General features: G+C 48.5%; 1 protein-coding gene across 1 annotated transcript; it reads left to right on the forward strand.

Moving 5' to 3' along the window:
- Window positions 1-5521: 5521 nt before the first annotated feature.
- On the forward strand, window positions 5522-11861 carry BMP10 (bone morphogenetic protein 10). Its single transcript, XM_041405278.1, has 2 exons — window positions 5522-5970; window positions 10918-11861. Exons 1-2 carry the CDS (start codon window positions 5637-5639, stop codon window positions 11859-11861), a joined length of 1278 nt encoding a protein of 425 aa, XP_041261212.1. The 5' UTR covers window positions 5522-5636.
- Window positions 11862-20876: the final 9015 nt, after the last annotated feature.

The following is a 20876-nucleotide window of genomic DNA, read 5'->3' on the forward strand; positions in this document are numbered from 1 at the left end:
GCTGTTGACTTAGTCATTAATATCTCATGCTGAGTTATCAGCTAACACTGCCAGAAAATATTCCATCTCTGCTTAGCACTCAAGCTGTCAGTTTAATAATTCCACGTTATTAATCAAAATTGTCAGCAAAATAATTTCTGCTGACCCGAGTCTGGTTTTTTCCCCCCATTGTTGAAGATTTGGACTCCTCAGTTCTCAAACCCAAGGACAAAATTTAGAGATTATTCTCAAGAACTTTGTTCATTTAGAGCTTTTAAATGGAGCTTTAATTAAGAAAAGAATGGTATCCCTCAAAAAACCTGCTTGGACATGGAGCTGACAAGGAAAAGGGACAAGTCTGGGAGGTTTTGTTCTGCAATCTTGTTTTTGTCAGTGTCACCGAGCTGCTCAGAGTTTCCTGGAGTTTAACACCCACATGAATACCAAAGCACCACAAAACAACTGCGTGACGAGAGAAAGAATTTCAAAAATGTAAAATTAAAACTTTCTCTTGACCTTTTTCTGTCAAACTCTTCTGTGAAGGGAGTGTGATAAGAAGCCTGCAGAGTCCAAGCCCCTGGGATTAAACAGCAGCTCCTCTCTGTTCATTAGCACTGCTCTCACTTTGTGTGAAGATATCAAACAGAAATTGATTTATTTTTGACCATGTCTCACCAGGTTTGAATTAATTGGGGACTGAATTAATAAATTGTGTGACCATAACAGGTATTAATTTTTTAATATTATTAGAGACTGCATCCATATTTAGCCAGGCATGAACCAAGCTCACAGGAGGGGAAACAAATCAAGAGATTTTGAGACATTTCTCATCCCATAAATGACATAATGATAAATTACATCATTTAAATGGGCTGGGCAGTGAATTTTGTGGGTGCTACAAATTTCCCAGCTGGGTGCAAAGCCCAGTCATGGAAGTGGCAGCTCCTCCAAATATCTGCTGGAGCAGCAAGGACACCGGGAGCTCGTAGGGCTTTGCTGCACGTGACTGACAGGACACTGACAGCAAGGCCATGTCCAGCTATTTTTTTCCAGCTCTTTTCTTTCTGTTTCAGTTCCTCAGGCTTTGGGAACTCACAGCTTCTCCTCATTTCCCTGTGGCAGCTGACCCACCACCAGCCCAGGTTGCTCTGGAGCGAATGCACGTGGATGGAGTCCCTCCCCGGAGCTTCTGCCTCCTCAGCAGGATGGAAGGAGGGGAAAAAGGGAATTTCCAGAGGCACTGCAGGTAGTTTGGGTGCCCTGCTGGTTTGTGGGGTCCCCATCCTTCTCACTTGTCTGGGAATGGCTGAGGGCGACGAGCCTTGGGCTCCCCACACGAAGCCAGTTGTGTCCCAGGTTAAGCAATTCCCTGTGCCAGGAGCTGCTCTCACACAGGTTAAGGAATTCCCTGGCCCAGGAGGAGCTGCTGTCTCAGTTTAAGGAATTCCCTGTGCCAGGAGGAGCTGCTGTCTCAGTTTAAGGAATTCCCTGTGCCAGGAGGAGCTGCTGTCCCAGGTTAAGGAATTCCCTGTGCCAGGAGAAGCTGCTGTCCCAGGTTAAGGAATTCCCTGTGCCAGGAGGAGCTGCTGTCTCAGTTTAAGGAATTCCCTGTGCCAGGAGGAGCTGCTGTCCCAGGTTAAGCAATTCCCTGGGCCAGGAGGAGCTGCTGTCCCAGGTTAAGGAATTCCTGTCCCTGTGGTTCCCCAGCCTTCTCCCTTTCCTTCTTCTCCCTGATTTTTTTCCTTGGTCACACAGGCTGTAATGCACTGCCATGTTTCTCCCCCAACACCCTTTCAATAAATGCCATCCTTTCACTTTCCAGTGCCATCTGAAATGGGAATGGAGCCCCTGGGAAGAGCCCATTTATGGACAGGGAATCCAGAGCAGCCATGAACCAAGGCACACAGGAATAAGGACTTGGGCAGATGCAGGAATGGGAACTAATTTTAGTTATTCCATTGCAAGCTCATCACACTGTCAGTGTCACACTCCTCTTTATCTCCCATCTCACACCCAGCAGTTACCTCATGCCACAGCTATCTCCTGACAGGAACCGTTGTGGGGCATTTTTGCAATAATTCCATCCCTGTATTTTGGAAAACCTCAAGTCACATGCTGTGGTTGCTACAGCATGTTTGCATCTCTCTCCTGCTTCCCTGCAGTGGTGTGACTGAGGTCCCTGATTAGGGAGCAGCCTTGACCCAAAATTCCTGAAAAAATAAAAAAAAGAATGACCAGAAAAACATTTTTATACATTTTAAAAGAAGCCTGCTATGCAGTAACAATTTAATGAAATTTTGCAGGTGCAGACTGCTGAACCAAAACCCACATGTGGGGAAATCAGATGTGACACTGTATAACTGGCAGACTTTTCATTCCCTGGGGAGCTATTCATGCCCAGAAAACTCAGGGGGGCACAAGCAAACACTGATCACCTTCTCCTGGGAAAGGTTCCCCCTGTGAGGCTGCTCCAAGCCTCTGGCTGAGCAAAAACCAGGCTAAAAAAAGGGTGAGGGTGCTTCAAAATCACTTCATTCTTCTTCTGAGGAGCATCACACCCTCTGGATCTCGTGTGTCCCTTGGCCAAGGGACATTCCTGTGACCACTCTGCAACTCAGGCTGCCCAATGAGCACCTGCTGATGAAATGGGGTCAGTGTTGGTGCTACAGATTAATTTTTTATTAATTAATGCTTCAGCTGTGATGCTTATTAATGTTCCCTCAGCTACCTCAGGTGATCTAGTTAGCATTGATTTTTTGGAAAGCAACTTCTTTCTAGGATAAAGGTAAATTGCAGTGCATACTTGGGAAAATAAAAGACAAACCATTTCAGTGACACGAAATAAAACCCTTCTGTTACACAATTCAGTTCAGAAAAAAAATAAATAAATAATTATCAGTGTGTTAAAATCATCAGCTTAAGGAAACAGGAAGCTGCTTTTATATCAGATGTGCTCTCTGGGTACCCCTCATCTGGCAGATCCCCAGCAAGCCCTGCATGGAATTAAGTCAGGAAACCCAGCACAGGCTGCTTTGTGTGCAAGCCCTGCACTCTGCCATTGTTCAAGGACTTATCACAACAGAGCGGAAATGTGAAAACACTCGGAATGTCTGAGCAGGAGCTGTGCTCCTAACGAGCCACGGAGGCAAGCAGCCCCTGCTGGGTTTGGAGGTGGGTGTCACCTCCCCGTGCTCAGCTTTTCGCTTTACACAGTCCTGCCTGGGCTGGGCTGGGCTGAGCTGGGCTCAGGGAGGTGCCAGCCCAGCCCCAGAGCAGCTGAAGTGATGCTGGCACCCAGAGACCTGGGCTGCACTGCAGGCTGAGGATTAGCTCATAGAAAAGGGGGAAAAACCTGGAAAAGCTCCTCTGCTCTGGAACTGCTCACCTGCACCAGCAGAGGAACAGAGAGAATTTCACTCAGCCTCTGACCAAGGGCCAGACCCCAAAATACTCCGTGTGTTCCTAGTGAGAGAGGAGAAACACTCAAACACTCAGAGTGACACAAATGCTGAAGAAATCCTTTTAAATGCAAAACCTGCAGCCCTGAACCTCACAGAAAACCCCATCCCTGCACGGATTCCAGTGCAGCAAGCAGCAGCTCTTGCAATGATCTCTTTAATTGAATAATATCTGCATATATATATATATATATGTATATGTATATGTGTATGTATATATATGAAATCAGTGCATTTTTGAAATGAATATTGAAGCACTAAAAAGGGAAACACTCTGGAGGCATTTTCACCCTCATGACAAACGTCCTGTGTCACTGGCTGTGACAAGCAGCCCCAAAAACTTTCCTTCACGGGTCTCACTGCTGTGCTGCATTAAAGAGTTATGGTTAAGCCAGTTCTCAGGGGTTTTAATGTTAACCTCACTTCCTGTGGAAGTAAAGACCTTTAATTTGGTGATGAATCATCAACAAAAAGAAGACTGCACTTTTCTCTTAATTAACAGAAATGGCTCGAACTGCACCAAAATTTCCCCAAGATTTCTGTGCTCAGCTCTGGGAAGCCAAAATATGCAAAGATCAGATTTGATAAAGTTGTGGAGGATTTCTAGATAGCCATGAACTCCACAGTGAGGTCTAAATTAATCTTGCTAAGCTCAAATACCTACTTCTAATGCGGTGTAGCAGTAACCTCAATCACACCCTTTTCCTCTAGCATCAGGTTTCCCACGTTCAGAAGAAGAAAAGTTGAATAAAATGAAGTTCAAATGCCATGTCGGTGTCTGCCTCCGTGACGGCCACACTGCACGTGATTTGCACAAAAATATTGGTATTTAAATTAAAACATAGGGGGTTAATTTAAAACAGGCATGCCCTGAGGATGTTCTCATTGTTGTGGTGATAGATTTGGGCAAATGGCAAAGGAAGAAAATTGCAGAGATGGGGCAGCAAATCAGTGGAGGTGCTCAGACAAAAAGCAGAGTCCAGAAAACCCAGCAGGTCAGTGGTTTAGTCCTTGGGTAAAGTTCTTAGTGCTTGCAAGGAAAAGCTCTGCAGCACGAGCAGAAATGCCTCTTTATCTCGAGTGCTGAACCCCTCGGGGACAAGCAGAGAGCTCTGGCCACGCTGCCAGAACAGGAGCACTTTGGAAAGTCTGTGGAGAACAGGGAGATTGAAGTGGGCATTGTTATCTCAGAACGAGTTTTGCCCTCACACTGCTCAGTTTCGTTGAAATTTTCACACCAATGCAAAAAGCGACGTTAATTTTGGCACGTGTTTTTGCAGAGTCACTTCTGTATTCTGCACTGAGCTCTTTGAATTGATGAGAACCTGAAGCCAGAGTCACCTGTTGGCCTTTGTGTGTTTTCAGTAATTTTTTATTCAGCAGTGCTGTGACTAAATGAAGTATAACCGTGATTTGCCAAGTCACATATGAAAGATGAATGAAATAAAGATTTTCTGAATTGTTTGCAAGTACTCCAGTCACGGAATCATGGAACACCTCAGGCTGGAAGCAGGAAGATCACCAAGTCCAACTCCCTGCTCCTTGAGAGATGTCATTCTCCTTGCTCACCCTGGGCTCTTCTCTGCATCCAGGGCCTGGTGGTAGCACCAAAGCTCTTCTCCCAGGCTTTGCAGAAGAACAGATCTTTTCCCAAATAAATTCCTTCTTAACGTAAAGACCCGACTCTAAAACAGTTTTGAGAAGAGCAGAGGGAGCTGTGGTTTGGCCTTGGTGTGAAACGGGTGCGTTTGGAGAGAGGCTCTGTGGGATTCTCGTGTCCGCCCGAAACCCGCGCGGATGGAAACGGTTCACGTACAGCAGGCAAAGTCAGCTACCGGGAGGGAGAGAGGAAGGGCAGCTCCTCTCCGAGGAGAAACTCGTCCTATCTCTGAGAGTCCCGCGCAGAATGTTTACAAAACGCTCATTAAGGGAGAGGGGATGGCGAGATAGCAACAAATCTGGTGAGCAGCTTCCACTGGCCGAGATAAGAGAGGCAAGGCGGCCATAGAGGAGAGCGAGATCCAATTACCGAGACCTGGTTTTGGGGAGGGGGAAGGGGCAGACAGACAGGACGGATCACAAGTTCCAAGACAAGAGCTTCCAAACTTGTCATCCCTCCGTGACACAGCCCAGCGGATAAAACCGCCACCGAGCCCGCACCAGAGGCAGAGCTCGTTGAGCGCGGTTGGAGGCGAGGCCATGGATTCCGTCGTCCTCCAGCTCTGGGCTGTCCTCTCCCTCCTGGTTCACCTTGCAGCCTGCAGTCCCATCCTCAGCTTGGAGCACTCTTCCCTGGAGGAAGACGTGCCTCTTTTTGATGAGATCCTCTCCGAGCAAGATGGGGTTGATTTCAACACGCTGCTCCAGAACATGAAAAATGAGTTTTTGAAGACGTTGAACCTCTCCGACATCCCCCTGCACGAGTCGGCCAAGGTGGACCCGCCAGAGTACATGCTAGAGCTCTACAACAGGTTTGCCACAGACAGGACATCGATGCCTTCTGCAAACATCATCAGGAGCTTCAAAAATGAAGGTAAGAGCTGCTCACCTCTGGGAGAATGGATGGAAAGGAGCGTCCTTAGAGGCAGTGGGAAATGTCCTGACCAGGTAGGGAGCATGAAACGTGCTGGGAAAAAGGCCTTTGGTGAGGATGGCCTTGGAAATCAGCAGCTGTGGCAGGCCTGCCTAGACCCCAGCTGTGGTGAGAGTCCTTGTCCTTTGCTCTGGAGACTGGAGGGTTTTGGGGGAAGATGTGTCTTTAGCACTGGGGCAGCACCAAGTGTAACTTCAGTTCATCAGTTTCTTTATCCCAGTAGTGACAAATATCATTTGTAATCAGCTGATTGATGTTTTACATGGATACCTTAAGTAATATTTGAAATCAAGGCAAAACTCATTTTTACACACTGTTCAAAGTGTATTTTCAAGTGAAATATTTTAAAATTATGAGCTTAACCAGGTACAGCTTTCTGTTAATGCTTGTTGTTGTTGATCCCCGTGGCATTTGTAAAGTTTTCTTCCTTTGGTTCATCACACAGTCCAGAAAATACACAAAAGTAAGTGAAGAGGAATTTTGGATAACCAATAGGTTTTACTTTGGAGTACCAGAGTGTATCCTAATAAAAACAAACAAACAAAACCCAAAGAAATATCACAGAATATCGTGAGTGGAAAGGGACCCACAAGGATCATCAAATCCAGCTCTCAAGTGAATGGCCCACACAGGGATCAAAGACATAACCTTGGCATTATTAACACCCTGTGCCATTTCCCTCTCTTTTTTCCTCTGTTTTTCCTCCCACGTTCCCTTCAGTTCAACGAGGACGAGCTAAGGCTTCAGCACTAATATTCAATAATTTGCCAATACCTTTTTACACCAACACATTAAACTAAATAAGCATTTTTATACTAAAAATGTTTTTCAACTGAACATGTCCAAGTATCCATTAATCCACATGGCAAATGCAAGTGACGTGCCTCTTTTTGATGAGATCCTCTCCGAGCAAGATGGGGTTGATTTCAACACGCTGCTCCAGAACATGAAAAATGAGTTTTTGAAGACGTTGAACCTCTCCGACATCCCCCTGCACGAGTCGGCCAAGGTGGACCCGCCAGAGTACATGCTAGAGCTCTACAACAGGTTTGCCACAGACAGGACATCGATGCCTTCTGCAAACATCATCAGGAGCTTCAAAAATGAAGGTAAGAGCTGCTCACCTCTGGGAGAATGGATGGAAAGGAGCGTCCTTAGAGGCAGTGGGAAATGTCCTGACCAGGTAGGGAGCATGAAACGTGCTGGGAAAAAGGCCTTTGGTGAGGATGGCCTTGGAAATCAGCAGCTGTGGCAGGCCTGCCTAGACCCCAGCTGTGGTGAGAGTCCTTGTCCTTTGCTCTGGAGACTGGAGGGTTTTGGGGGAAGATGTGTCTTTAGCACTGGGGCAGCACCAAGTGTAACTTCAGTTCATCAGTTTCTTTATCCCAGTAGTGACAAATATCATTTGTAATCAGCTGATTGATGTTTTACATGGATACCTTAAGTAATATTTGAAATCAAGGCAAAACTCATTTTTACACACTGTTCAAAGTGTATTTTCAAGTGAAATATTTTAAAATTATGAGCTTAACCAGGTACAGCTTTCTGTTAATGCTTGTTGTTGTTGATCCCCGTGGCATTTGTAAAGTTTTCTTTGGATCATCACACAGTCCAGAAAATACACAAAAGTAAGTGAAGAGGAATTTTGGATAACCAATAGGTTTTACTTTGGAGTACCAGAGTGTATCCTAATAAAAACAAACAAACAAAACCCAAAGAAATATCACAGAATATCGTGAGTGGAAAGGGACCCACAAGGATCATCAAATCCAGCTCTCAAGTGAATGGCCCACACAGGGATCAAAGACATAACCTTGGCATTATTAACACCCTGTGCCATTTCCCTCTCTTTTTTCCTCTGTTTTTCCTCCCACGTTCCCTTCAGTTCAACGAGGACGAGCTAAGGCTTCAGCACTAATATTCAATAATTTGCCAATACCTTTTTACACCAACACATTAAACTAAATAAGCATTTTTATACTAAAAATGTTTTTCAACTGAACATGTCCAAGTATCCATTAATCCACATGGCAAATGCAAGTGCTTTGGCTTTGATTCATGTGCAGTTCCCATGGGGCACACGTGGCTGTTCAAGCTGCCATGGGGCCTCTCCCATCCTCTGTTCATTTAAGTAACGAACTTAAAGACATGATTGCTTTTTCCTCGGTGTTTGCAGTTTCAAAATGATGAGCTGTGAGGAGAGGCTGAGTGGAAGTCACTTGAGTTTTGCAGGGCAGTGAGATGCCAGGAGAGAATCCCAAAGCTCTGTTCTGCTCCCGTCTCCTGCCAGGCCCAGGCACCCTTTACAGCAGCGGATTTCTGCTGTGAAGAGACTCTGCACTGTGATTTAAAGTTCCTTTACATCTCCTTTTTTACAGTGTGGAGATATTTATTGGAGGGTTGGTGGCAAACCAGTTGCAGGCAGTGGGGGCCAGCTGCTCCCCTGGCCTTGCTGTGTCTGCTCAGGAGCAGGAGTGAAGGCACACAGCTGGGAGGTGTTGTTCTCACTTTGTGCTATTTGGAAACCAAACCATTAACAAACAAGCACAAAGATTGCCAAGTACAGCGTGGTAAGGAATAAAACACCCTGTGGTTTAGTGATGCAAGTCTGAAATCATTCCACCTGCAAAAATTTGGGTTTGCAGCACGGAAATGGCACGGGCTGGCCTTTGCCAGGTGGTGTTGGCAGCTCCCCGCTGTCCTGCCGTGCCTCTTGCAGAAGTTCTGCAGCAAATGGGGAAAACTCACCCTGAATTTCTGCCCTTTCAAATTTTCTCTCACCTCCTCCAATCCAAACCAGCAAGATGCAAAGTGAGACCGCTGATGGGAACACAGATTCACAAATATTTGCAGTTTAGGGTCTTTGTAATTCATGTTTTTCATGTGTCCTCAAAGTCTGGATAAATAAGAACCATTCCTTTCATGCTAAAGATCTCTTTGGATAGAGAAATTAATTGCTTGCAATGAGGAGGACAAGGAGAAACAAGGGATTGTTCTGTTCACCTGCCTGCTGAAAACTGGCAGTAATCCCAGTTTCATAACTATCCATTAAATCCTTTATTATAGAAATATGCCAGCTGGCATGGCTGGAATTAGCTCTTTGTTTTAACCCGTGGACCATAAGAGTTTAGTTGTAAATGGGGCTGTATTCAGTGCTTAATACTTGAAATAAAGTTTTAAGGGAAATTTTTTCTTTTCCTATGGACTCCAAATCTCCCTTCCCAACCCTCCCAGGGGTGCACAGGAAACAGCAGGAGGTCGGGCACCCTATGGACTTCAGCTGGAGAGCAGAGTCCCATCCTGGCTGTGTGAGAGGTGCTCAGGGTCTGCTCCTGCCCTGGCTCTGCGCCCACCTTTACCAACTGGCAGGGAAATGGAAGCAGGATCCCCCCTCTTTTTATTTCACTTGTGAAGAGATGAAAATGCAAAGTGAAAAAAAAAAAAGAAAAGAAAAAGGCAGGTGCCTCAAAGCCTCCAAACTAGAGTTAAACAGCACAAGTCATGTGCTGAAGTTCATGGCTTGCCGAAGTGCACTGGTGGAGCATGGCCAGGCCTTGTGGCTTTATCAGAGTCATTTTTCTACAAACACAGAAAAATTGGGGAGGGCAGAGATGAAGGGAGTAATAGGTCACAAACAGTTTGCCTTTGCATTAATTACAGTCACAGCCTCTGTGTCCCAGTCTGCCTCCTGGGCTGCGAGGAGGCAGCAAATGCACCCTCGTGAGCAGATCCTGCTCTGGGGAATGAGAGGTGCTCAGGGTCTGCTCCTGCCCTGGCTCTGCGCCCACCTTTACCAGCTGGCAGGGAAATGGAAGCAGGATCCCCCCTCTTTTCATTTCACTTGTGAAGAGATGAAAATGCAAAGTGAAAAAAAGAAAAGAAAAAGAAAAGAAAAGAAAAGGCAGGTGCCTCAAAGCCTCCAAACTAGAGTTAAACAGCACAAGTCATGTGCTGAAGTTCATGGCTTGCCTAAGTGCACTGGTGGAGCATGGCCAGGCCTTGTGGCTTTATCAGAGTCATTTTTCTACAAACACAGAAAAATTGGGGAGGGCAGAGATGAAGGGAGTAATAGGTCACAAACAGTTTGCCTTTGCATTAATTACAGTCACAGCCTCTGTGTCCCAGTCTGCCTCCTGGGCTGCGAGGAGGCAGCAAATGCACCCTCGTGAGCAGATCCTGCTGCCCAGGAAATGAGTGCTGCTGTGCAGCCAGGACAGGCAGCCCAGGTGACCCCAGACCTTGTCCTTCTCACCTGTGCCAGGGGGCCTGGCTGAGTGCAGCTGGTGCTCACCCAAAGCCCTTGGGGTCTGTGGCTGTGGCTGCCAGGTCACCCTGCTGTCCTGATGTAAAACATCTTCCAAAGCAGATTTTCTTCCCCAAGTGCTTGGCCCTTTCCGTGTCTGAGGGGTGTTTGAGCAGCAGGGAATTCCTGCTAGCACAGGAGCACTGCAGCACACACATTTCCTGTGTTTGCAGACTGTATGTTGTCCATTTCATGTGGCCTCCAGCACCATGTCCTTCTGCCTTCCTGCACTGAGTGTTTTCCCTTGTTTATTTACTAATTGCTGTGCAGCAACCTAGTGATTTCTATGCCATTATTAGGCAACACATTTTTAATATGTAGACCTTCCACTTGGCAAGGAAGTCCCTGGAAAGCCTGGGAACATAAGGATCAGTAAATCCAGGTCTGTAGCATGTCTGGGACCTTGCAGTCCTTACCCATCTAAAATAACCTCTGCCTTTTTTCCAAGCACAGTTGTGGGAATTGCTGAAAAAACCATTTTCCTGGAGCTGTCCAGGTGACACCCACCACGCTGGGTGACCCTCGGTGCGTGCGTTTGTGGGTGCATCGACTCTCCTAAAACATTTGATTTTTGTCCCTTCCAGACTTGGATTCCCACCCTACAGGCGTGACAGGAACTCGGAGGTACCCGCTGCTGTTCAACGTTTCCATCCCTCACCACGAGGAGATCACCATGGCAGAGCTGAGGCTCTACACCCTGGTGGAGCGGGACCAGAGGCTCTACGAAGGGCTCGACAGGAAGGTCACCATCTTCGAAGTGCTGGAGAACGTCCACCTGGGGGCTGGGGAAGAGAGGAAGATGGTGGCCCTGGCCTCGAGGCACATCTACGGCACCAGCAGCGAGTGGGAGAGCTTCGAGGTGACCGAGGCCATCCGGCGCTGGCGCAGGGCAGGGCTGACCACGCACAGGCTGGAGGTTCACATCGAGAGCAGCGAAGGGGAGGAGCAGAACGGGGAAGGGAAACTCGACATCGACATCAACTCCGAGGCCAAGCACCTGCCCCTGCTGGTCGTGTACTCTGACGACCAAAGCAACGACAAAAAGGAGGAGAAGGAAGAGCTGAACGAGATGATAGACCACGAGCAGTTCCTGGGCCTGGAGAACCTGGAGGTTGGCAACTTCCACGACCAGCCCGGCGAGGAGGCGCTGCTCCAGATGCGCTCCAACATCATCTACGACTCCACCGCCCGCATCCGGAGGAACGCCAAAGGCAACTACTGCAAAAAGACTCCTCTCTACATCGACTTCAAGGAGATTGGCTGGGACTCCTGGATCATCGCCCCGGCGGGCTACGAAGCGTACGAGTGCCACGGGGTGTGCGCCTACCCCCTGACAGAGCACGTCACGCCGACCAAGCACGCCATAGTCAAGACTTTGGTTCACCTGAAGAACCCCCAGAAAGCCTCCAAGGCCTGCTGTGTGCCCACCAAACTCGACCCCATCTCTATCCTCTACTTGGATGCAGGGGTGGTCACCTACAAGTTCAAGTACGAGGGCATGGTGGTGTCAGAGTGTGGCTGCAGATAGTAGGAGGGAACGCGCGCGCGGGGAGGGCACGGGGGGAGTATTTAATGATTCAGTCTGTAAATTTGTACATTTGGGATTTGCTATTTAATGAGGTTATTTAATGAGGCCTGTACAGATAATTGTATGTTTCCTGCCACGGGGAATGGGCACGTTGTGTAGGGATTGTATATTTTGTTCCTTTGCTTCCTTCTCGCTGCTCTTCTCTGTCCAGATCGCGACTGAGTCTCTCCTCCTGCCAGGGCATGGAGCTGATCACTGGATTGTTTGGGAGGGCTCTTGGTGCCAAAAGGGCACATCCAAATTCATGGAAATAAAGGCATATTTTTGTACTTTATCGATGTTGATTGGCATCTCCAGGGCTTTCCAGAGCTGTTAAAGATACCAGAGTGATGGGCAATCACACCTAGATTGTTCAGTGTTCTGTAATATCTTCATAAAGGTCTTTATGTGCTCATTTTTTTCTTAATTTATCTCTGTAGATCTTACATCCTGATAATTCTCAAGCTCCTGAATCACTAAGGGACAAACAAGGTGGTTTGTTTTCCTTTTTTCTTAATACTTTCTTCACTCTTTGCCCGTTCCAGTCAAAGGCAACTGGCAGGGATGATTTGGCATCTGGAGCAGAAGGGCACCATTCCCTTTCCCATCTTTCTTAAGAAAGCAGATGGCCCAGGAGCAGTGCTAGGCAAAGGCCAAGGCAAGAAATTCCCCCTGTGCAGGTTTATTGCAAAATCACTCTGAGGCAGCTCTGGCTTTGCTGCTGCAGCAGCCCTGGGTTGGCTCTCAAGGGCCAGAGCTTTAGGTGGCAGAAGGAAGTGCAATAAATTTCCTGCACCCTTGGAATTGCAGCAGCTAAAATTGTCCTTGAAATTCCTACCAGCTAAGAAGCAGTGCCCATCCCCAGCCAGCAAATCCCATGAGATGCACAATCCCACTGGAATGGCCCAGCAGTGCCAGGCAGAAGAGCAGAGCCCTCGGTGCCACCGGGACACGAGCATCTTCCCCTTCTGTAAGTGCAGAATTGTCGATTCACAGGGATATTCCTCCCCCCAGACTCTTCAGATGGAGTCACATGCCATGTTTCCACCACTCTTCTGCAACAAATCGTGGTGATAAGGAGGTGTCGGAGCTGAGAAACAATAGACCCGTCACTTTATTTATACTAAGCTGCAAATTTGTCAGATTCTTGGGAAAGTGTAAGTGATGTTGACTCTTTTAGCCTGTAGCAGAGCCTACTGTACTGTCCCTGCATCTGTTTTACACTTTTAAGGGAAAGTTATCTTCCCTGGAAGTGATAAGGGTCTTTGAAAGAATCACTCCAACACTTCATGGGAATGAACACCCAAGGCTTTATCACGCACCAGCTAAACCCAATTTCACCCATTTCCACACATATTCTTCTGTGCTTCCCATAATTTATTGACCTATTTATTGACTGCCTGCCTTTGTAATATAATGTAGAATACAGAATGTTTTATTTTTGTGCTCGTGTGAAATCCCACTTGGATAAAACTGATCCTACTTCACACGGAATCTCCCTGTTGAGTTGTGTGGCACAGAGAGCGAGGCTGCTGACTTCTTGGGTACTTGTAAGTCCCACACGGCTCAGTTAGCCCCTCTCCTGCAGAGCTGCTCCCTCACTGCAGTGGTTTCAGTGGAGTTTGGAGTATGGTCTCATCCAATTTACAGCTCCTCTCGTGGGGCTATCACAGCTCTAAGTGCTCAGCTGTGTAGTTTATTGTAGAGTTATGCAGTCTGCAGACAGTGGCCCGCACCCTGGGCTGTGACATTGCTTTATTCCTCACCCTGTGAGTGAGTGACACCCCTGAGAGACCTTTCCCCCGAGCCACTCTGCAATCAGGGCCCGTGGCTCATGGCACGCTGCAGGAATTCGGGGAGGTGTGACATTTGCTCTGCTGACATCAGCTGCAGCAGCCAGCGCTTGAAGTGTGACCACACAGACCCTTTCAAAACCATCCACGATTCTTCTGAAGCCATTTGCCAAGACAAGCCATTCACCTTGTTAGGAGTGATAATCCAGCATTAGGGAGATAATCCGACATTTGCTTTTATCATCTCATTTCTGCGGGCGCTGCCGTGGCAGAGATCTGCCCTCCCTGCCTTCCCCTGTCCTTCCCTGACTGCACCAATGGCTCTGAACAGGCTGCAGGGAAAGCTGGGCCTCAAAAACAATAAATAACCCCCTGCAATCGCCCATAAATATGTGAAGTCTCACTGTAAATTCTCAAGGGACCGGAAAGCAGAGCCGTGCCTGCCCTCTGTGTCTGTCAGATTCACTCTCTGTCCTTGTCTGGCAGAGGTTTGCTGGAGCACAGCAGAGTCTGTGGAGTGTTCAGGTACAAAGCAAACACAGCCCATGTGTCATTTGATCAGCTGCATGTGTGGACTTCTACAAGATCAGTAAAATTGTCACTAAACACCAAAGGTGCTCCTTCAGAACTAGGGGCAGCCAGGCTGTTGATGTAACTTTTCTTCATGAAGAAATGAGGTCTGTCCTGCTGAGGGAGGAGGATTTCAGCCAGAGTTTGTGGGGAAGGAAGTAAAGCTGTGTCTCATTGTGCTATTCTGGGAGAAAACTGAGCATTGAATCCTTCAGCTGCACCTGAGATCAGAACTCCTGGGAGTGGTGTTCCATTTATCAGGGGTGTCTGTCAGGGCTCCACAGCTGCTTCTTGAGCAAAATCTTCCCTTTGCCCTTTGCAACATAACCATGCAAAGGCATTTCTTGGATGTTCATGCAGTTCAATGACAGAGTTCAGAGCAAAAAAAAACAGGGGGGCACTTATTTCCTAAAGAGTTTCCCCCAAGCAGCAAATCAAGGCTGTTTCTGCAAGTTCAGAAGTGTTTGGCTTTAAAGCCCCTGTCCAAGTAGACACAACAGTCACAAACAACAGGCTGAGGGTGTGACAAGAGCCAGGGCTGCCAAGCTGGGAGTCCCAGGAGTCCCTGAAAAAATGTTCCAAGTCCCTGAAAAACTGTTCCACTGAATGTCTTCATTTTCTTTGTTTCTATGTTCTTCCTTCCATCCATCCATCCATCCACATTAGTACTGTGACTTCTGTTTCTAAAAGGCTTTATTTGTCACATTAAAGTCGGGTGTGCATTGATTCTCCTTTCATTTCTGATCTATTTCATCTCAGCATATTAGCAGATGTTTGACTGAAATCTTCAATTCAATCTTAATTTTAGAAAGGTTTGGGAAAATATGGCTTCACTGTGGAAGTATCCATCTTTCCATCCATCCATCCATCCATCCATCCATCATCCCTCCATCCATCCATCCATCATCCATCCTTCCATCCATCATCCATCCATCATCCCTCCATCCATCCATCCATCATCCATCCTTCCATCCATCATCCATCCATCATCCCTCCATCCATCCATCCATCATCCATCCTTCCATCCATCATCCATCCATCATCCCTCCATCCATCCATCCATCATCCATCCTTCCATCCATCATCCATCCATCATCCCTCCATCCATCCATCCATCATCCATCCTTCCATCCATCATCCATCCATCATCCCTCCATCCATCCATCCATCATCCATCCTTCCATCCATCATCCATCCATCATCCCTCCATCCATCCATCCATCATCCATCCTTCCATCCATCATCCATCCATCATCCCTCCATCCATCCATCCATCATCCATCCTTCCATCCATCATCCATCCATCATCCCTCCATCCATCCATCCATCATCCATCCTTCCATCCATCATCCATCCATCATCCCTCCATCCATCCATCCATCATCCATCCTTCCATCCATCATCCATCCATCATCCCTCCATCCATCCATCCATCATCCATCCTTCCATCCATCATCCATCCATCATCCCTCCATCCATCCATCCATCATCCATCCTTCCATCCATCATCCATCCATCATCCCTCCATCCATCCATCCATCATCCATCCTTCCATCCATCATCCATCCATCATCCCTCCATCCATCCATCCATCATCCATCTCTGAATTATTGTGAGCCACTAAAGCAACCCTGTCTCACCAAAATCATCAGCATCAGAAGGATTTTTGCCTTCATCTGTTTCTAGGTGAACATGTATGAAATTGTGAGCAGCTGTGCAGCCCCTTGTTTGCTGGATGCTGTATGAAATTCCAGGCAGTGCTTTCAGGCTATGCAGGCAGGAGCAGGCAAAGGGGTGGGAGCAAAACGAACAATCCCAGAGAGGAAGAGGCTGGAGAGCAGCTCAGCGAGGGAGCTGAGGGAAGGATGCTGTATGAAATTCCAGGCAGTGCTTTCAGGCTATGCAGGCAGGAGCAGGCAAAGGGGTGGGAGAAAAACGAACAATCCCAGCTTTGCTGCTCTTAAATCCACACACACAGAGCCTCCAGGAGAGCCTGAACCTCAAGACATGAACCTCCCTGCTGGGGCTGTGCGAGCACAGTGACAGCTGTGTCTGCTGAGCCAACACTCAGCACCCAGGGCAGATGTCACCAAGCACTTGGAAGGCTGAGGTTCCCTTAAGGGATCCCTATCTGGGAGCTCTCTGCACGTGGGCCACAGTTCCTCAAATAGATTTGTGCCCAGAGCCTCCCTGGGCTGTGCCCGGGCTCCAGGCTCTCTCTGCAGGGCAGCTGATGCAGGATGCACATTCCCAATTTTGGAGGGCCACACCTGCCAGCTCAGCAGGGTTCTCCTGGCCCTGCCTTGCTCTGGGCTCTTTGGGGTGCCCTGAGAGCCTGCTCACAGGGAGCTGTTCAGCCAGGAGAGCAGGGCACCCCTCTCCCTGCCCCTGCCCATCCCGTTTGGGGGTGCCCAAATGCCAACCTTTGGGGGACAATGACATTCCTCAATATTGTGGCCGCATCTCTTTCCAGATCTCTGTGCCCTGCCAGGTGAGCAGCACCCTCTAAAGGCATGAGGTCAACCTCCCCAAACCTCATTTTTTCACATGAAAAATCATCTGAAGCAGCAGCCAGAACCTATTCCAAATTTCTCCTCCCCAAAACTACTGCTCTGCTCAGAGAGCAAGGCAAACCAGAGCCTGCAGCAGTGCAGAATTCCCAAAGGAAAATGTGATTTTTGACAGCCCCAGGCAGGCTGGTGCCTGGGTTACCCACAGCACGATGGCAGAGCTGGAGTTTAGCATTTTCTGTGACACACACTGAGCCAAAGCCCTGCAAAATCTACTGGGATTTTAGAGAGGGGAGGAAAAAGGAAAGGAAAAACAGCCAGGAGAGCAGGGCACCCCTCTCCCTGCCCCTGCCCATCCCGTTTGGGGGTGCCCAAATGCCAACCTTTGGGGGAAAATGACATTCCTCAATATTGTGGCCGCATCTCTTTCCAGATCTCTGTGCCCTGCCAGGTGAGCAGCACCCTCTAAAGGCATGAGGTCAACCCCCCCAAACCTCACTTTTTCAGGTGAAAAATCATCTGAAGCAGCAGCCAGAACCTATTCCAAATTTCTCCTCCCCAAAGCTACTGCTCTGCTCAGAGAGCAAGGCAAACCAGAGCCTGCAGCAGTGCAGAATTCCCAAAGGAAAATGTGATTTCCTTTGGGAAAATCACACCTTTCTGCACCTTTTCTGCTGGTGCCTGGGTTACCCACAGCACGATGGCAGAGCTGGAGTTTAGCATTTTCTGTGACACACACTGAGCCAAAGCCCTGCAAAATCTACTGGGATTTTAGAGAGGGGAGGAAAAAGGAAAGGAAAAAAAAAAAAAAAAAAAAAGGAAGATTTCGTGGCACTTGAACATCTGCTTCAAACATTTGAAAAACTACAGCCCAGTGTTAATTTAAACTTCCTTATAACCCAGTTCAACATTTGGAGTGCAAACACTGTTAATAGGATGGGAACTGGGGTGGTGGTGATTTGCTTACTATATTGGGAAACAAAACCAGAACAAAACCAGCTTGAGATAGAGCTTTTGTTTATGTTGCTGACCCATCTGTCTTCATTAATGCATTATTTACAGGAAAAGCTAAAAAATTAGCTTCTGCTCCCTCTTCAAGCGCAGCAGCAACAAAGAAAGGCTGAACGGTTCATTTGCCCTCGACTAAAAATGGAAATTCTTATCAGCACCCCTTGGAAGAGGAGGTTTATGATGTGCAGAGTGTTATTGTTGGGTATTGGTGCCTTTGGCCACAGCTGGGTGTTTGCAGCCCAGGCAATGTCAGGGCAGCAGGGGGGAGCTGTGTCACAGGGAGCAGAAAACAGCCACGAAACATCACCCTCCTCTTCCTCCCCACTGCTGCTCTGGTGTTAAAGGAGAAATGCTGAGGTTTTCCCCCTGTACTGACCCGTGCAGGGTGGTGCTGGGATTTTCCAAAGTGGGATGTCCTGGGTGTGGTGGGATTTTCCTCAGTGGGATTTTCCTCAGTGGGATGTCCTGGGTGTGGTGGGATTTTCCTCGGTGGGATTTTCCTCAGTGGGATGTCCTGGGCAATGGTGGGATTTTCCTGGGTGGGATTTTCCTGGGTGATGGTGGGATTTTCCTCAGTGGGATTTCCTGGGTGATGCGGGAATTTTCCTGGGTGGGATTTCCTGGGTGGGATTTTCCTCAGTGGCATTTCCTGGGTGATGGTGGGTTTCTCCTGGGTGGGATGTCCTGGGCAGGGCAGGGATTTTCCTGGGTGGGATTTCCTGGGTGTGGTGGGGTTTTCCTGCATGTGGAGGCTTTGGAGTCACCCAGGTGTCTCTGCCCCCAAGGACATGTTCAGTGGTTCTGTTCCCAGCACGAGCTGATCCACCTCCTGCCCAGCATTTCAATGGCTTAGCAAGACTCTGGTTGTATTTTTAAAGTGAAGACAGGAAATAGGAGGGATAAAAGCAATCAGCAAGGTGGCAATAAAGGAAACTATACCAGAGGAATGGATTTCCGTGGCACGGAGCAATGCTTCCTGAACAGGAGGGTGTTGGCCTGTTCCCTGTCTCCAAATATTTTGCTTTCTGTGATGACCACCAGAGACAACACTCTGTCTTAATTCAGCTGGGTTTAGCTGGAATAAATGCTGCAGCAGCATTTATCCAATATTAACAGGAAGGAATATCCATATTAACAGTAAGGAATATCCAATATTAACAGGAAGGAATATTCAATATTAACATTAATGAATATCCAATATTAAGGAATATCCAATATTAACAGTAAGGAATATCCAATATTGACATTCTCAGGAGGCTGAGGGGAGCAGGCCCGAGGGATGCTCCCTGCAGCTCTCCAGCTCCCCACACAACGTCCTTCAGCTCCGTGTGGCTGAGCCTGTCCAGGCTGGGAGCTTCACAAGGTGTTGAAAATGAATGTGTGGAGTTCAGTGAAGGGTTTGGAGCGGGGTGGTCTCTGCAATCAGGTACAGTAGCTGGCTAGCAACAGCAGCTAAACAACAGCCCGGCCTGCCAGGCAGCCCAGGGTTATGTTGGCTTTGCTGTAGCAACTCCTTATCTGCCAGAGATTAGAGCAGCTCCCATCAGTTGTTGTGGGATTTGGTGGAATCCGTTTCCTGAGCTGTCACCAGGGCTGTGGGCACGCTGGGGATGCAAAGTTTTGGGAGGGCACAGCTGCAGCTCTGACCCAGCTCTGGCTGCTTTTAGCACGGCCAGGTTTGGTAAAAAATTTGTGTTAAAATCAGTTCGGTTAAATAACGAATTGTGTCGTTAAGATTTATAAAATTTTATGGAATTCGTGTTAAAATTGGTTAGATAAAGTTAGGTTAGATATAGGGAGGGAATTGTTCCCTGTGAGGGTGGCAGGCCCTGGCCCAGGTGCCCAGAGGAGCTGAGGCTGCCCTGGATCCCTGGCAGTGCCCAGGCCAGGCTGGGCAGGGGGGGAGCACCTGGGACAGTGGCACTGTCCCTGCCGTGGTGGCACTGGGTGGCCTTTGGGTCCCTCCTGTTGATCCACAGGAATGTGAGCCCACCCTCCTGCAGACCCAGGGGCTGATGCAGAGGCTGGGAAGGGCTGAAATTATTCAGTTTTGACTTTCAGCAGTCTGGTTACTGCTGAACCAGACACAAAAACCAGCAACACCATGCAAAAGCAGCCCGCAATCCCAAATATTCCCCGGAGCTTTGCACCATTTTTGTTGCTCCTCTGGCAGGGAAAGCAGCAGCTTCCATCATCCACAGCACCCCAGCTCCCTCCTTTCCCCCCGGGATTTCTCATTCTCTGCCCACTGACAACTTACACCAGCTGCAAATTTGGCCCAATAATATCGATTGTGCGCCTCGTGCTTCCTCCGCGGGCCCTAATTAGTGCGCTGGAGATAATGAGCAGGGAGTTAATGGCAGGGGAGCGGGGCTAGCCCTGGCTCTGCTCAGGGCACAGCACTAATGAGCTCCAGAGCTGCACTAACCCTGCTCAGAGCTGCCTCAGCCTGGCCTTGCCCACAGCACCCCGGGCCTGGCAGCTGCTGGGACACAGGAAAACCTCTGGGAATGAGGAATTGCAGCTCCGTGCCCTCTGCCAGCTGCTGGCCTGCCCGTGCTGCCCCTCAGCATCCCCGGGGTGAAGGTGCTGGCCCAAACCTTCAGCCCAAACCCGCTGAAAGGAGGGGCCGAGCCTGCTGACCAAGTTAGCATCACTAATCTTTTACCCCAAGCTGGGACTCAGGACCCCCAGCTCCTTCTGGCTCTGCTCTGTGCGCCCTGCAGGCGTTTCCAGAGGCTCCATCCCCTCTGTGCCCGTGGGAAAAGCAAAAATCTGCCACCTCCATGGCCTGGCCTTCACTGGGACAGACAGACAGACAGGGCCAGCTTGGTTTGAGCTCTCAGGTGCAGGCTGGGACAGACAGACAGACAGAACCAGCTTGGTTTGAGCTCAGCTCTCAGGTGCAGGCTGGGACAGACAGAGAACCAGCTTGGTTTGAGCTCTCAGGTGCAGACTGGGACAGACAGACAGACAGAACCAGCTTGGTTTGAGCTCAGCTCTCAGGTGCATACTGGGACAGACAGACAGACAGAACCAGCTTGGTTTGAGCTCTCGGGTGCAGACTGGGACAGACAGACAGAACCAGTTTG

Source organism: Onychostruthus taczanowskii, unplaced genomic scaffold (assembly GCF_017590055.1).
Source record: "Onychostruthus taczanowskii isolate IOZ18803 unplaced genomic scaffold, ASM1759005v1 scaffold228, whole genome shotgun sequence".
NCBI lineage: Eukaryota > Metazoa > Chordata > Aves > Passeriformes > Passeridae > Onychostruthus > Onychostruthus taczanowskii.